At 36.3% G+C, this 17,985-nt stretch overlaps 1 protein-coding gene across 4 annotated transcripts in view; it reads left to right on the forward strand.

The window, feature by feature from the left end:
- Positions 1-17,985, forward strand: part of RIC1 (RIC1 homolog, RAB6A GEF complex partner 1) — a 136,501-nt gene that overhangs the window by 66,101 nt on the left and 52,415 nt on the right. For all 4 annotated transcript variants that reach the window (XR_005831860.1, XM_040620312.1, XM_040620314.1 and 1 more), the window contains exon 4: positions 12,179-12,286. Coding sequence is in view for 3 of the 4 variants with exons in the window: in XM_040620312.1 (XP_040476246.1) it covers positions 12,179-12,286 (108 nt within the window). In the remaining variant the exon portion in view is untranslated. The remainder of the gene's footprint in view (positions 1-12,178; positions 12,287-17,985) is intronic.

Genomic DNA, 17,985 nt, shown 5'->3' on the forward strand with positions numbered 1-17,985 from the left:
GAGCAGTTTTTTTGTTTTTCATCACAGTTTTGTGCTTCCTGTTATCCAGTGTCTCAACACAGTTGTTGCCTCTGTTTTGTCGAGTTTTCTTTTATTGTTTCTGGAGGGCTACTTTGGTACTAGTTTCTCTATTAGTATAATAATAAAGTGGCCACCTGCCCATCAGTCAACCTGAACAGTTTTATATCTTTTTTTTATTGGAATGCGTTTTACCACAACCAGATATCATTATTTTATTTCATCCAGAAATACTTTGATTATTGATATCCTACTAAACAATTGTGTTGACTACAAATGATGACACATGAGGTATAGAGTGTGAGGAAAGAAACCTTTCTGAGCCTTTTCATAGCTATGATTGGAGAACCAAAGCCTCTTGGTCCCAGAATTCATCTACGATTGCCAGAATTTATTAGATTAAGTGTAGCACGTTCCAAAATCTTTTTTAAAAAAAAAAGCTTGAGTTGCTAAGGGAGCAGATCTTACAAGTTCTCATCACAAAGTGATGGATTGTTAACTAATGTTGTTATGGTAATTGCTTAATAATACACACATATATCAAATTATTATGTTTTGTATCTTAAACTTACACAGATTCTATGTCAATTATACCTCAATAAAATAGGGGAAAAAAGATTTAAAGATCTGGAATGAGATTCCTCTTCATTGTCTTGTATGCCTCCTAATATTTGTACGAGGTGCTAGAGAGGTGTAAGATGCAAATGAAGAGAACAATTTAGAGATAAGGGCGATAGAAAGCAGCAAATGCCAAGTGAATGAATGTCCCCAGAAGTGGTAATAGCATTAGGGGAAAGTGCTAGGTTGTCAGGGGAATTTTGTATTTAGGATTTGAGCTATACTTGGAAGGAAAGATCAGATTTAGGGAAGTTACGTTGATAGGAGAAATACTGTATAATTAGCTGTACTCTTGAAGTTCCTGTCCATCCCCTCCATCTCCGAAATCCATCAGATTGTGTACCACATTGTTATTTTCTTTGGCTGGCACTGAAAGTATTTGAGATCTCCTGCATAATAAAGTTTGTTGAAATAAATGTTGAGTTTAATTGTGTAGTGACAGTTTTTAGCATCACATTATTTAGCCCTTATCAAGCATACTTGACATAAATTACAGGCATTTTTTTTTTCTTTTAAGACTTCTCTGTAATTTTTGTAACAAATTTCTGAGTACTGTAGTTTGAGTTTTGATTTTTGTCAGTTTTGTGGGAAACTGCTTCCTCCTCAAGGCCGTGGAAGTTTGATTAATTGACCTACCCTATGGAAACATTTCATTTTTTATTGCCCTTTGGAGGCCACCAGTTGACATGAATGCCTTGCATTCGTTAGAATGAAAGCTGGGAAGCTTAATTTGTGAAAAATATATTAGTAAAACCAAACTCTAGAACTAGCTTGATTTCATTTTTCCTACTTTTTAAATGATATTGGACTTGATGTTAACTACCTCAGATAAATAGCAATAGGGAGAAGAGATTTCATTTGAAATTAGAGCTACTTGGGTTCTGGTCCGATTTTACTTTTCACTGACAGTGACTTTGGAAAAGCTGCTTTTCAAGTCACCTTTTATCCTTTTGTGTGTTTATAGAATGAGAAAAATGACTTAGCCTGTTCTTAATAAGTTGCATGTTATTGTTGTCAAGTCTGCCTTCTGAATTATTAAACATAATATTAAACACAATCTGCCTTTGCTAGATATTTAAGATAATTTATGTCCAGAGACGTTGGGGATTTAAGTTCACTAAATATGTAGACTCTCTTATAATCTGTTTTATTTCTCCACAAATTCACTAGTAATATTCCCACTTTATTTTTGATTTTAGTGAGTTGAGCCTTCTTTTTTCCTTAGTTTTTTTCAACTTTATTAATATTTTCAGAGAACTGATTTGTTTTCACTGATTTTATTTTCTTTTGTTTCTCTTTTATCTGTTCTGTTTATAGCCACTCCAGTCTTTATTATATCCTTTTTTCTGCTGGTTTTGAGTGTAGTTTGCTCTTCTTTTTTTAGTTCCTTAAGGTGTAAAATTAGGTTATAGATTTGAGATCTTCTTTAATGTAAGCATTTTAGCTATAAATTTTCCTCTAAGCACTGCATTTACTGCATCGCATGGTGTTGTGTTTTCATTTTCATTAGTCTCAAAGTATTTTCTCATCTCCCTTTTGTTTTTTTCTTTGTCCTACTGGTTGTTTAAGAGGTGTTGTTTAATTTCTACATGTTTGTGAATTTTCTAGTTTGCCTTTTGTTATTGATGTCTGCCTTTGATATGTTGTGGTCAGAGAAGATACTTTGTATAATTTCAGTCTTTTTAAATTTATTGAGGCATTTTTGTGGCTAAATGTATGTTCTGTCCTGGAGAATGTTCATGTGCATTTGAGAAAGAACATGTATTCTGATGCTGGGTGGAATATTCGTATGAGCCTGAGATCTGAGTGGTTTATAGTGTTTCGATTCACTGTTTCCCTTCTGATCTTCTGTCAGGTTCTGTCCATTATTGAAAGTGGGATATTGAAATTCCCAGCTGTTATTGTAGAACTGTTTCTTCCTTCAGTTCTGTCCGTATTCCCTTTACATGTTTGGGCTCTATTGTTGTATGTGTATCTGTTTGTAGTTATGATACCTTCTTGCTGGATTGACCCTTTTATTAACATATAGAGATCTTACTTGATTTATGATGGGATTTTTATCTCAGTAAATCCACTACAAATTGAAAATATTTTAAATTGAAAATGCATTTAGTGTACCTAATTTTCCAAACATTATAGCTTAGCCTGTCCTACCTTAAATGTGCTCAGAACACCCAGGTTAGCTTATAGTTGGGCAAAATCATCTAACACAGAGCCTATTTTATAATAAAGTGTTGAATAGCTCATGTAATTTGTTGAATACTGTACTGAAAGTGAAAAACTGAATAATTGTATGGGTATAGAGTTTTTGCAAGTGTATCATTTGTAAGTGATCACTCTGGTGATCACCTGGCTGACTGGGAGCTGTGGCTTGCTGCTGCTGCCCCACATCACAAGATTATTATCATACTGCATATCCCTAGCCCAGAAAAAGATAAAAATTCAAGAAATGGTTTCTACTGAGTATGTATCACTTTCACTTTGTTGTAAAGGTGGAAAAGTGTAAGTCAAGTCATTGTAAGTTGAGGATTGTCTGTAATGTTCTTCTTTTGTCTTGTAACAATTTTTGATTGAAAGTGTTTTTGTCAGGTCTTACTCAAAACACCCTGCTCTGTTTATTTGCTGTTTATTTGAAGTATCTTTTTCCATCCTTTCACTTTCAAACTATTTGTGTCTTAGGATCTAAAGTAAGTCTCTTACAGAAAACTTAGAAATGGAATCATGTTTTGTTTTGTTTTTTTTGAACAACATTGTGACAGTGTTTTTCTTTTTTTTTTTTTTTTTAAAGATTTTATTTATTCGACAGAGATAGAGACAGCCAGCAAGAGAGGGAACACAAGCAGGGGGAGTGGGAGAGGAAGAAGCAGGCTCATAGCGGAGGAGCCTGATGTGGGGCTCGATCCCATAACGCCGGGATCACGCCCTGAGCCGAAGGCAGACGCTTAACCGCTGTGCCACCCAGGCGCCCCTGACAGTGTTTGTCTTTTAATTGGAGTGTTTAATCCAGTGATATTTAAAGTAATTACTGATAAGGACTTAATGCCATTTTGCTATTTGTTTTCTGTGTGTCACGTGTTTTTTGCTACTCAGTTCCTCCATTACTGCCTTTTTTTGTGTTTGATTTTTCATGCTGTACCATTTTGGTTCCTATCTCATTTCATTTTCTGCATATGTTTTAGTTATTAGTGGTTACCTTGAGAAGTACAATTAACATCTTAGAATCACAGCAACCTGAATTGCATTAATAATAATTTAGCTTCAATAGTATATAAAAAGTATGCTCCTGTACATATCCATCCCTCCCCTTTTATGTTTTTGTTATACATGACATCTTCATACATTGTGTGCCCATAACATAGATTTATAATTATTATTTTATGCATTAGTCTTTTAAGTTATATAGGTAAAAAGGTGGATTTCTGAAGCAAAAATACAGCACTGTTGGCTTTATATTTACCTTTGTAGCTACCTTTATCATTTTTTTTTTAATGTGGCTTTGGATTATTGTCTAGTGCCCTTTCATTTCTGCCTAAAGGACTCCTTTTATAGTTTCTTGTAGTTAAGGTCTACTTGCAGCAAATTCTCTCACTTTCTGTATTTGGAAATCTCTTAATTTCTCCTTTATTTTGAAAGAAGGGTAATTTTTCTGGGTGTAGAATTTTTGGTTGACTTTTTTCTCTCAGCACTGGAGGTCTGTCACCCCAGTGGCTCTGGCCTCCATGGTTTTTGATGAGACACTGCTAATCGTATTGAGGCTCCCTTGTCGTGTATGAAGACTCACTTTTCTTGCTGCTCAAGAGTCTCTTTGTCTCTTAGTATTTTGAATATGATGTATCCTGGTGTGGATCTTTTTAAATTCTACTTGGAGTTTCTGGACTTATGGGATGGTTAGATTTTTATCTTTGTTTTATTTTGTTTTTTTCAACTGTTATTTGTTCAGATATTCTTCTGCTCCTTTCTCTTGCCTTGTCTTTGGGACTGTCGTTATACCTTTGTTGGTCTGGATTGTAGTGTTCCACAAGTCTCTTAAACTGTGCTCATTTTCTTCATTCCTTTTTCTTTCTCCTCCTCAGACTACATAGTTAATAAAATTATACACGAAGAGTAATCACGAACTATTAATTTGTGGAGTTTTACTGGACCAGTCTTAACTATTAGTTATTTGATGTAGTATACTATATGAATTGACATAGGCCATGTCCCTATGGTAGAGGATAAAATAGCATTGTGTACCAATTTTGGCTCTTAAAGCATCTGCCTAAAGTGACACAAGTAGTTTCCTCTTGTGATTTATAATAGGTCAAAGTCAATCACATGACCAAACCTAATTTTAAGTGGGCAGGAAAGCACTGCCCAGGAGTGAAGAATGTATTATTTGTCAATAGCTTGAATAACAACCAGTTATGTGTACACTGTGATTGTACCTGTCTGTCTCTGACAAGCCTGTTACTAAACAGGAACTATAATTCTCAGTATGCTTTTATTATCTCTTTTCAAAAAGCACTGGGATGGGGCGCCTGAGTGGCTCAGTCGTTAAGCGTCTGCCTTCGGCTCAGGGCATGATCCTAGCATTCTGAGATCGAGCCCGGCACCAGGCTCCTCCACTGGGAGCCTGCTTCTTCCTCTCCCACTCCCCCTGCTTGTGTTCCCTCTCTTCGCTGCCTGTCTCTCTCTCTCTCTGTCAAATAAATAAATAAAATCTCTTAAAAAAAAAAAAAAAGCACTGGGATAAAGTGGGCTGAAAAGACATTTTTACTGCCACTGTGGAAGCCCAGGCCTCCCTCATGTACTCTTATTGACAGTCTCCTAATTAATCTATAGATGCTACTCCCTCTCTCCACTCCATCCCCAGTCCATTTCTTTCTGTAGATGAAGTTATTGTTAGTCTCCTTAACTCTCTAGTAGTTTTCAGTGGCCTAGGATCTGAAGTTGAAGCCACAAGCTCACACGTCAGTTCCTTTACTTAGTAGCTCTGTGACCGAGAGCAAAATTCTTAATATTTCTAAGCTTTAGTTTCTTTTCTGGAAAAAGGGGGAAACTAATGCCTGTCTCAAAGGATTATAAACGTTCGAGATAATGTGTGCAGAACATTTTGTACACTCATACTTAGTAAATGCTCAATATATTGCTATATTTCCTGACATCCAGTACTTTTTATAACCCGATTTTATTGTTCCAGTCTCATCTTCCATGATTCCTTTCCAAAAGTCTGATACTATACTCTCAAATTATTGTTGAACTGTAAGTAATATTGTCTATCAGAAATTTAGATTTTTTAATTAATGTAATTCTTAATATTTTACTAAATTTTATTATGTTTGGAAGAAGAGATGGAAACTTCCGTGTGAAATTTAACTCTAATTTTATAATGGGAGTCATTGAAGAGTCAGGATTTGCTTAAATTTGTTTAAAATTTCTTGTAATACTTTAGCTCTAATGAGAGTACTTATATAGAAAAAAATAGAGGACTTCCAGTTTGAAGATTATGATAAGGTTTTCTTCATCCTTCCTTTTGAAAATAACCAACAGAATAAAAAGTCGAAATACTATTTTACTCTTTGATGAAAGTTAGAGGTATCTTTAACCCTTGGGCTAAAAATTGGATAAGGAAGAATATGAAACCCAAGAGCCTAAGGTTACTCACATGATACTGATAAAAAGCAACTTGTTTGAGTCCCATAAATACAGAGAATAAACTAATGGTTACCAAGGGTTGGGAGGAGCCGGGGGTGGGTGGGCAAAACGGTGAGGGGAGTAGGAGATCCAGGCTTCCAGTGATGGCATGAATAAGCCATAGAGATGAAAGTCACAGCATAGCGAATAGAGTCATTGGCATTGGGATAGCACTGTATGGTGACAGATGGTAACTACACTTGGGGTGAGCACAGTATAATGTGTATACTTATCACATCACTGTTTTGTACACCTGAAACTAATGTAACATTTTATATCACCTGTACTTCAATTTGAACAATACAAAAAAGAAGAAAAAGAAAAGCAACTCGTTTGATCTACAAAACCATGGAAAAACCCAGGAATTAGATGCAGTAGTACTATAGAATGTAGGAGTGAGCCAGGGACCGTAAACAGGGAGATTGGTTTAAAAAGCTGAATAAGGAATAAGGAGTTTTACGTTTCTGCATCACAGGTGACAGAAAGTGTATTGTCTAATTAAGCCAGAGGGATTGCAGACACAGTAGGGCAAGGATGAGATGCTAAATTAAAGGTGGGGACTAGATGAAAGTTGTCATATTGAACAGTAGGATGTCAAGCTTTCTTCCCCTGCTTGGTTCTAGACTTCCAGCTTCCATGCTTAGTTATCTCAGGCAGGATTGAGGAATCCTTCCTCAGGAAATTAAATCACTCCTGAAAAATGACCCAGCAGGCTCTGATATTTGAAGTCCTCAAGAAAAGTGCCAGCTGGCCGTTACCAGTTGACAAGCCCAGCTTGAACACACGGAGCTCATAACCGTCTCTTTCTTGTTAACCTGTTCAACATGAAGGAACAGCCAGGGATTGATTATTAGTCATCCTAGGAAAGCTTCCAGTATGAAAAAGAGACACACAACAGAAAAAAGGAAGCTCAAAGGAAGCAGACAATGCAGGGAACAAAGCTACTTTGAGGAAATGGTAATTCACATCCTCAGGTGCTTAATTAAAAGAAGAAACGTGGTGCTGTGCCAGGAAAGGGGAGGCGGGTGAGAAAGTTCCTGGAAGGAAAGGACAAAAGCAGAAATGTCAAATTCAGTGAAGCATTGGAAGAGACAGTTGAGAAACTCTACCAGTAAGAGAGAAAAAAGGGGAGAATTAGAGGTTAATATGAGATCCAATATCTAACCTAGCAGGAGTTCCAGAAAGAGATGAGGGAAGTGGAGAATTAGTATGCTAAGGAAACAAAGACTTAAATTTCCCAGACCCAAACTAAAGACCAGCTTGCAGGTGCTCCATGCAAACCGTGATTTAAGTTCACATACTTATAAAAAAGTGTGTTCTCAAATTTTAAAACTGTCTAGAAATCAAAGGAAGATCAATCCTAAGAACTTCCAGACAGGAAAAACATCAGAAATAGTCTGTGAATAAGATGGGGCGCCTGGGTGGCACAGCGGTTAAGCGTCTGCCTTCGGCTCAGGGCGTGATCCCGGCGTTATGGGATCGAGTCCCACATCAGGCTCCTCCGCTATGAGCCTGCTTCTTCCTCTTCCACTCCCCCTGCTTGTGTTCCCTCTTCGCTGGCTGTCTCTATCTCTGTCGAATAAATAAATAAAATCTTTAAAAGAAAAAAAAATGTCTTCGAACTCCACGCCACACATTGGAGTCTAAGAGGCATTGGTGGAAAGCCTTTAAAATGCTGAAAGAAATACATTGGGTTGAACTTTTGTTAAGGAATTTGTCAAGCATACACTAGAGAGAACAGTACAGTGGTAAACCCTGAACCCATCTCCCACGTTCAGTAGTTACCAGTATCTGTCTCTCCCTAGGCATGTATGCTTTTGGTATTTTGAAGCAAATTTCAGATACTGTGTCATTTCAGCCCTGAATAGTTTTATCAGTAACAAGTGGACATTTTACAGAAACAAAGTTACAATATTATTATATCTAACAAAATTAGTAATTTATTAATATCACCAGGTACTTAGTCTGCGTTCTTTTCTCCATTTTAACGCAAAGCTGTTTTTTTAGGAATTGGTTTGTTCAAACCAGGATCTGTTGCATTTGGAGGATATGTCTTAAGTTTCTACTTCTTACCTAATGATTTTGTGTGCATTTATTCATTTTATTAATTCCCTGGGTTTGCTATTTTGATAGGGATAACAAAATTGTGATTTCTGTTTTATTCTACCATTCCTTCTGCATTCTGTAGCTGTCGTTATGTAAAGAACTTTCTTTCATTACCTATTTGATGTTTACCGTGAAATGAAGAGATGCTTCTTTCCCTTTTCTTAGAGTAATGAGTTGTGTTCTCAGAACTTCCAGAGGTAACCGGCTAATGAGTGTTTTTAGTATTGCTATAAATGCAGAGGTTTTTACATTTTTGAGTTCTTATCAATTGCAGTCATTCTTTCACATCAGATTGTCACATCTTTAGCCTGTTGGGGGAGCCCATAAAACTGGTGTGATTTAAATGACATCCTTGCTGTCAGCCCCAAGGCTCATATTATCATTTCTTGCTCGTGTCTTGGAGTAAGTCAGCGCTCCGAAGAGCTTTGGTTTCTTTCTGTGCAAAATGGAATTTTGAAGACCGGGACTTGGTGCTAATTATTATTTGGTTGTATTTGCTTTTGGGACTTTTTAGTGTACAGAGATAAAAAGTAAATTTTAGAGAAAAATATATTGTGATATTAATATTTATTCAAATTAAATATTAAACTAAAAGTTAAAGGTTTAAAAATTTTTTAAATTTAAAAAAATTTTAAAAGTTAAAGTTTTACTTCTCTAGTTTTACATTTGTATATTTTCTCTTGTTGATAATCTTGGTTCCTAATAATGTAAACATAATCACTTACTTGCTTTATCCTGTTGTATACATAGTAACTCCAAAATAATGTCACTATTACTATAACAATATTATATATATACTATTTTATATATTATAATATGACATATTGTATATATATAATATAATAATAATTGTATTATTACTGAATACAGTTTGTTTCTTTCAGGATTTTTATCCTTAGGAGATTTTCCACTAAGAGTGCACACAATACTATTTGAAATGTTAGTTGTGCTGGTAGCTCGATGTACAATTAAGTTTCTTCCCTGTTTTTGGAGATTGGTTTTTGTCATTGATTTTAATTTTAGTTTGGTTTATTACATGAAATACTTTCATGTCCCAAAGTTTTAAAAAAATGTAGCATTCTTTACCTGTATTCTGTCTTCCATTGGAGATAGCCATTTTCATTTTAGTTTTGGCTTTCCTTTTCATTTTTAAAATATGAGCACATGCATTTAAACATTTGTATTTCCTTCCCTGTCATACAAATGTAGCATATTATATTACAGTGTGTTGTGCATCTTAATTTTTTTCACTCAACGAGAGATCCTGGAGATCATTCCAAGGAGTTGAAAGAATTCTTCCACATTTCCTTTTTGGGGGGGGGCTGCATAATATTTTATTTCTTGTGATGTATATTTTGATTGTAATAATCTTTTGATGTAATAAATTGCTTTGCATGAGCATTATTTTGTGTTGGGATGTGCAGCCTAAAATTTTATACCCGAATACTCAGGTATCAAAATAACGACATACCAGACTTGAGAATCATAAATTTACACCACATACACCTTTCCAGAAAGCCATAATACATGACCCACGTAAGAGGAATAAAAAAAAAATAATAAAGGCTCATAGGAAAGAAGCAAGGAAATGACAAAGGAAAATATCAGGATGACAGCTGTTGTGCATTAGACTTAGTAGGACAGTGGGCACCAAGGAGGGATGCCTGGGGGGAAGAGGAAATAATAGGTTATGTGACAGGTTTGACCACATAGAAGATTATAATTTGTTTTTTGTCAGAGCTGTTAAGGAGTCAGAGAAGATTTCAGTATAAGTTTGAAGAAAACCAAGCAAATGAAAGCATGCAGTGAAGTTAACTTCAGGAAAATGAACAAGTTATGTAAGAAAAGAAATGTAATCACTGAATACTTTTATGTTTTATTTTTATTTTTTGGAGAGAGAGAGCACGAGTGGGGCAGAGGGAGAGAGAGAATCTCAAGCAGGCTCCACACCCAGCACAGGGCCGGATGTGGGGCTCGATCTCACCACCCTGAGATCATGACCTGAGCCAAAACGAAGAGTCACACGCTTACCGACTGAGCCACCCAGGTGCCTCCAATCACTTAATACTTCTTGAAGCAAAAATTATGTAATCATCATAGTGAAAACATTTTTGTATTATTATGTTAGGAGGATGGGGGAAAACGGAGCATGAGAATGGGAACTTAGTAGGTAATATCTAAGTAATGATGCTGAAGCAGTGTGAGGGTTCTGTGGAAAACCATGCGGGGAATAGAAGAAGGTAATAGGTAAAAAGGACTGAAGCTGGTTGTGTCCTAATAGAAGACTACTACTGGTCTTTTCCCTTTGTCATAAGCTTTCTAGCACTTTGTTTGAATTATGTATATGTATTACTTTGAAAAATAACTTTAAAACTAGGTGTACGTGAAGAATGTCTCAGGAAATTCATTATAGTGTGTGTGTGTGATTAGCAGTCCAGATACGAGTTCTGTAAACTAATAACTCATGGTGTCCTCCTTAGCGGCTATCACAGCAAGCACGTTAATTGAACATGAACCTGTGCAGTTTAACTTTAACCAGTTTAGCCATTCAGGCGTACAGAAGGAATCCAATATTCCAGGTCATGGCAGTAGCAGGAAAGATAAAGCACCATCAAGCTTCTATATGCAAAATAATCTAAAACCAGAAAGTAAGCAGACAAGTATCAAAATAATTTTCACAAAGCCAGGAACCTTCAAAGCTGTTGAACGTGTTAGACCGTTGACACTTAATAGCATAGGTTTACTGGAGAGGGAGAAATGGCAGGCTCATTGTTGCCAGAAGTAAGTGATAGGTAATAATGAGAGAAGAGACAGATAGCTATTAAACCCAGCACAGATACTGGGAAAGAATGGCCCCATGCCATGTGGAGATAGATTCCAAAACTATTTAATAGTTCTTTGGAGGGGTTGTGCGTGGTGGCTCAGTGATGTTGCTGTTGATCTAAAAACCACTCTTGGGTGCACCTGGGTGGCTCAGATGGTTAAGCGTCTGCCTTCGGCTCAGGTCATGATCCCAGCGTCCTGGAATCAAGCCCCACGGCTCAGGTCATGATCCCAGGGTCCTGGAATTGAGCCCCACGTCAGGCTCCCTGCTCAGCAGGGAGCCTGCTTCTCCCTCTCCCTCTACTGTTTCCCCTGCCTATGCTCTCTCACTCTCTCTGTCAAATAAATAAATAAAATCTTTAAAAAATAAATAAAAAAATAAAAACCATTCTTGGTTAGCCAATTAATATGAAGGAGCTACCAGATTTAGCCATTTTGCTCTTTATCACCAAGGTTTATGTGAAGTATTTCTGTTGCATCCCTGAATTGACCTTAATTCTGATACATGCCCAAACGATAGGGGAATCAAGGATGAGGTGTGGGGTAAGGTAAGATGAGGATTTGGATCACTTCAGACATGCCCTGTGTAGAAAGATACATACCTCCCATAGTTGCCCACCTCAGAAAGGGCCGTCAGTCGTTAAAAATGTCTATGGGTTCTCTTGAGAATTTGCTTTTATTGTGTTTTTTCCCCCTAAGATTCTTTGCTCTTCTCCCTCTACTTCCACTTCCCCAACACAAGTTACCTTGGTTAAATTCATTTATCTAATTGATATCTCTACTATCATGAAATTTAAGTCTGTTTTCCATTTGAGAAGCTAAAGGATTAATGCCTGATTTGTAAGTTTGATTGTTTATAGGATTGGGTACATATGAGTCACAAAGTGGAGGAGAATTCAGTATCTTTTTAATCCTGTATTTTCGCTGTTTTTTTTTTCAGAGGAAGTCCACAAATGAAGGGGACACCCCATTTTAAGGATGAACAGTGTGCTCCAGCATTAAACTTAGAAATGAGAAAAATATTGGATTTGCAAGCACCCATCATGAGGTATAGTACTTTGGTTAAATTTAGCATTTTGTGATGACAATATATAATATATTTCGTTAATCACATGACCAGTAGGAAAGTTGATTTCAGTTTTTTCACTGAGGATAATTTTTTTTAGCTCTAAATCCTTGATTAACCCTTAGATGGTACATTATTATACTTCAGTTATTTAATAAAGCCTATAAATTGAGTATACCAACCATAATTTTATTCAGAAATTCATAGTTTTTGGTAAGATCTAAAATTGTTTGAATGACCAACATACAGTGCATATTACTTGAAATGAGACTGATAAAAATCGCACAAGTTGAGGAAAAGAGAAAGTGCCATTGTTTCCAAAACCTTCAAAGATTTTGGGAAATATGTGAGTACTTGGAAAAAAGTTAAGCTTTCTGATCTCATATGAATAAAGGTTTTGTGATAGAAGGCTAGAAATACCAAAATACAAAAAAAAACTATATCGGTAGAAAAAATAAGTGTATATGTAGTTTGGCTTCATTTCCTTAATTGCTTTGCATTTGACATTTTAGTTGTCTGTGATGTGTGGATCTTGTTAAAAGTGTATTTTTTAACTTTAAGTTTTTGACTACAGTATTTTTTTTCTTTTTTAACAATTCTTTTTAACCGAATCCAGAGTTAAAATTGGACCTCCAAGAACCTTTTGCTGTTTTGTGCCCAGTCATATACAATCATGAAATTATAATGGTGATATTCCAGTCTTCTGTGCATCAAAATGGCCAGTATTTCTTATCTCTATTGATAATACTTGCTTTTAAAAAATGATAAGAAATATTAGCAAAAGAGGTATTCTAATTCAAAATTCATTTTGTTAGGAGTCATTAAAATCTTCCTGTCAAAATGCCTGCAAGTAAATTCTTATGAAAGGAAACATTGATAAATTAGATTATATAAAAGTTAAAAAAAAGAAACTGGGAAAAAAAACACCGTAAGTATGATCAATAGACAGCACAAACTGTGAAAACAAGGAAATATACTTCCAGTGAATATCACAAAAGGCCAATTTTCACAACAGATGAAGATTTCCTGTAGCAAGAAAAAGAATAGAACAAATGGACACAGAATATAATCAGGTCGTTTTCGTTTTCTGTATTCCAGTTAATACATGACATAAGAGATCTCCATTAGAAGATCAGATAAATGATTTTCACATATGAACAGTTAGGTAACACACTGTCGGGGAGGAGATCAGGTGGAGGAGAACTTTATACGTTGCTGGTGAGAGTGTAAATTTATACAGTGTCTATGGAAATTGATTAAGCGAGGTCTGTCAAAGTTGCATATGCTCATGGTTTTTTTCTTGTCCAGCATTTCTGCTTCCAGGAATTAATCCTACAAATAATTCAAATGACATGTTTATAGGGTTTTTCATTGTTTACAATAACAGAAGATCAAAAACCACCTAATGTCAATCGGTAGGGAGCTGTTTAAATAAATTTTTCTTACTTCCACATATTGGGAACAGCATGCATCTGTAGAAAAAAATAAGGGCACTTTTTTTTTAGGGAGGTGGAGGGGCAGAGGGAGAGAGAGAGAGAGACTCTTAAGCAGGCTCCACACCCAGTGCAGAGTTCCACGTGGGGCTTGATCTAATGACATTGAGATCATGACCTGAGCCGAAATCAGAAGTCTGATGCTCAACCAACTGAGCCACCCAGGGGCCCCGAGGGCACTCTTTACTGAAAAAACTTCCCAAATGTGTTGTTGGATTTAAAAAAAAAAAAAAAAAAAAGCAAAGTGTACTCTGTATAGTAATGCTAATAGTTCTTTAAAAAAAAAAGGAGCTGGTAGTGTTAGAATATGTATTGTTCTGGAAAAATGTGTAAGAAACGGCATGAGAACTAAGTGGGTAGGCCACAGGTTTGGGGAAAAAGACTTTTTACTTTGTGGTCTTATTAAATACTGAATTATACGGTTGTAGTATGTGAATATATTGAACAGTATGAATGTAATGCCCATGTTTTTAAATTCTGATTCACAGTTCTAATAAAAGCCTTTTCTCACTATTTCTTTTGTTAGAATACCGTACAGATACTGGTACATGTCAAAACTGTATGCAAGGGGCTGGGTCTTGTCTTGCCTTGTTTGGTCTATCTTTTTATGTATTCTCTTCAAAGAAAAAGAACGTTTTGTTATTTGCTTCAGTGTGATCAGGGTTATAGAGGGTTGAGTTCGAGTTATGATCGCTTTGGTCAGAAGGTTACTCTTTACCTCAGATGCAGTTTCAACATAGAGCTTCAAGAGTGTAACTTGGTACCTAAGGAATGTGGAATGTCTGTGGACGGTCTGCACAAGTCTGGCTTTCTGCCTCTACCCGCTGGCAAACTGTAGGGCCTTTGGGATTGGATAGAAAAAGAGGCTTTAAAAAAAGAAACCCTGACATCTTGTACAAGTTTAACGTGTCAGGTACTAAGTGGTGCTTGTTTTAGTCAGGTGCTAGTTTTTAATACACAAGTTCAGGTGACTGGGAGTCTCTAAGGTTTTTCTCAAAACTTGAGAAAAATAATTGCATTTTAGAGCAGTATTACTATTAGCACCTGTAATGCATACTTGTTGGAAATGTGATTGGAGATAAGCTGTGTAATCTTGCACTGAGAGAAGACACGATATTTGGACTTTTAACTGACTATTTTCCTGCCCACTACCAAAAATATGAGTCATATGGAATTAGAGATAATGGTTAAACTGTTGCTTATAGGCATAATATGGCAAGACTTTTGCCATCTTTTAGTTTTTGCTTGAAGAAAGAATAGGATTAATGGTAAGCATCCAACATTTGTCATTATTTGAGGATTGAGAATGTTTAGAAGATGAGAAGTACTAGTATAATTTATAATTAAAATTCTTAGTCTATTTCCCTAATACCACATAAAAAATGCTAATAAATACCAGTTTATTCCTTATCTTCCTCCCTGGCTCTTAGGGAAGCCTTATGTAGTATATAGTATTTAATATTTGTTAGGCCATTAAGTATATTTACATATTTCAGAATTGGTCATTATGAATTAGATGTTTCCCATTAAGAATATTTAATCAGAAATACTAATCTGTTTTCAAGATCCTACTGTTATGCTTCTAATATCCCAAATTAAGTGGGGGTGGGGGTGGGGGAAGGTAACTCTGGGATATCAGTTATCTGTTAAAAAGCCCATGAAGTCAATGATTGGTGAGACTCTCTGAGGACATAACTTATAGTATGTTTATGTATATCTTGTGTATATTTATACTCAGGAGTGATTTTCAAAATACTTAAAAACCAGTGCAGAATGAAGTGTGATAGCGATTATCAGTACAGAATCCTGGTATCCCCTTATGCCAAGAATTCATCCTTTAGTTGTTACATCTTTGTGACACTGGCAGTCAGTGGGCATGTACTTGCGTGGCATGGACTGAGGCCTGTTTGCTAACTTTGTGGAAATACTCAGTATTTTAACAACTCATATCAGCCTTTGTTTCAATGAGTTTTGTTTCCTTTCAGTTGAATGAGGAGGATCTTACCTTTTCCTGTGGATTCTTCATCATGTTTACTGTAGTTACTTTAAAGTCATTATCTTTTAATTCCAACATCAGGATTGATGGAGTCTGTTTATATGGATAGATTTTTCTCTTGACTCTGGGTCACATTTTCCTGTTTCCTCACACATCTGGTTATTTTTTGTCATAGCACTGTAGATGACAATGTAGAGATTCTGAATTCTGTTAACTTTGTCAGAAGAGTACTGAGTTTTGCCTGGTAGGCAGTTAAATTACCGCAGGATGACCTTGATCTTGTTCCTGTCATATGCAGTGATTCTTCTAGGGAAATGAGAACAGGGGCGAAGGAGAATATAGTTGAAAAAACTGTAGGCTGATTCCTGCTGACTGAAGATCACTGGTAAACCAGTGACTCTTCCACTGAATTGCTTCTCTTGACATGTAGCAGCAGATCTAAAACATAAATTTTTTTATATTCTGTTCAGTATGTGCTATATATAAATTTTACACTAAAATATAAATTTGAAGGGGAAGAATATATAATACTTCAGAGGTCAACCTTCTGTAAACTCAATTGATTACAAATGCTCTGAAGTTCAAGAAATGGAGTTGGGTAAGGGGACATATGCTACTCTTTATAATCTTTTTATGGTAGGGAAGAAAACACAGCCAATTCTTCATCGTCTGAACTCCTTGGGGAATGAGTCATCGGACTCAGCTTGTAAAGGTTTGAAGGTTTACTTTAAGAATTAAAACATTACAGCCCCACCCCCCCCGGGGCCATTATGGTTTAAAATATTTCTGAAATACACTCTTCCTAAGTATGAAAGAAAACTTAATAGTATATAATAGAGAGTATGTATTATAGACACATCACATTTTTCATTATTTCATCCTTTCTTGAATTCTTTATAGCATTTGATACTCTTTTTATATTTTAAAGATTTTATTTATTTGAGAGAAAGAGAGCGAGAGTGAGAGAGCATAAGCAGAGGGGGCTGGCAGAAGGAGAGGAAGCCCAAGGAGAGGGAGAAGCAGGCTCCCCACTGAGCAGGGAATCTGACCCAGGGCTCCTTGGATCATGACCTGAGCAGAAAGCAGATGCTTGACTGACTAAGCCACCCAGGCACCCCTAGCATTTGATACTCTTGAGTACTCTTTCTTAAATTGTCTTACTCCCTTGGCTTTCTTGATAGAACAGTTTCCACTGGTTCCCCTGGTTCTCCTTTTTTCCCCCTCTCTGCCAGTATCTTTGCACTGCCCTTCATGATTCCCCTTTCCCTTTCTCCCTTCTACTGCCTTCCACAAGCATTTAGTGCCAAATATAGCTAGCACTGCCTTAGGGGCTGGGCACATAAGAGTAAGCAGAGTGAGCATTTATTTGCCATTAGGTTAAGTATATGTTAAATCTCTTTGTAAATATGTGAAGTGCTGTGATCATACTCCATAATTACTTCTCAAGTCAACTGAGCAGTCTTCTGAAGGGAGAAACTGTTTTTTTTTTTTCATCTCAAAATCTTGAAAATCATGTATTTTAACACAGAGCTTAGCACTGTCGTAGAGCATGGACTTTATAAATGCTTGTTGTGTGAATGAACAACGTGAGGCTCAGTGATGCTCTAGAAATGCTGGGGTCTAGAACTGCGCACACCAATAAATAGTCTGTCGTCAGATGAAGTTCCTTGGATTTAAATTAGTTAAAAGTAAACAAAGTTAAGAATTCAGTTCTTTTGTCACAGGTGTACAGCCTCCACATGTGGCTGCTGGTTACCATGTGTGAGAGCATAGATACAGAGCATTTCCATCACTGTAGAAGGTTCTGTCGGCCAGGGCTGGAAGCTTGTCACCTCTGTGCTTTATGGCTCCAGATTGTCAGCCTGTCATAAGTTGTTCTTTTCATGGTTTCTTTGCCTTTTTCCTTTTTTGTCAGCGTTCATTTATCCTTCCATCTTCAATTTGCTGTTTCAGTATTTCTAGTTTTTAGAAAACTGATTGATCAAGTTTGTGACAATGGCTACCCATAGTCTTTTCTTTTTTTCTAGAATTTCTGATTCTAGATAAATTATACATAGATAAACCTACTAGATAGCTGAATTGTAGATGAATGACAGTTTTGTAAGTTGGTTCTTGATCCTCTTCCAGAGCAATTATATTCATACTCATTGCTTTCCCAGTGTGCTCTCTTAACAGGTAGTTGGTTCTAAGTT

This window comes from Ursus maritimus, unplaced genomic scaffold, assembly GCF_017311325.1.
Source record: "Ursus maritimus isolate PB19 unplaced genomic scaffold, ASM1731132v1 scaffold_34, whole genome shotgun sequence".
In the NCBI taxonomy this organism is placed as follows: Eukaryota; Metazoa; Chordata; class Mammalia; order Carnivora; family Ursidae; genus Ursus; species Ursus maritimus.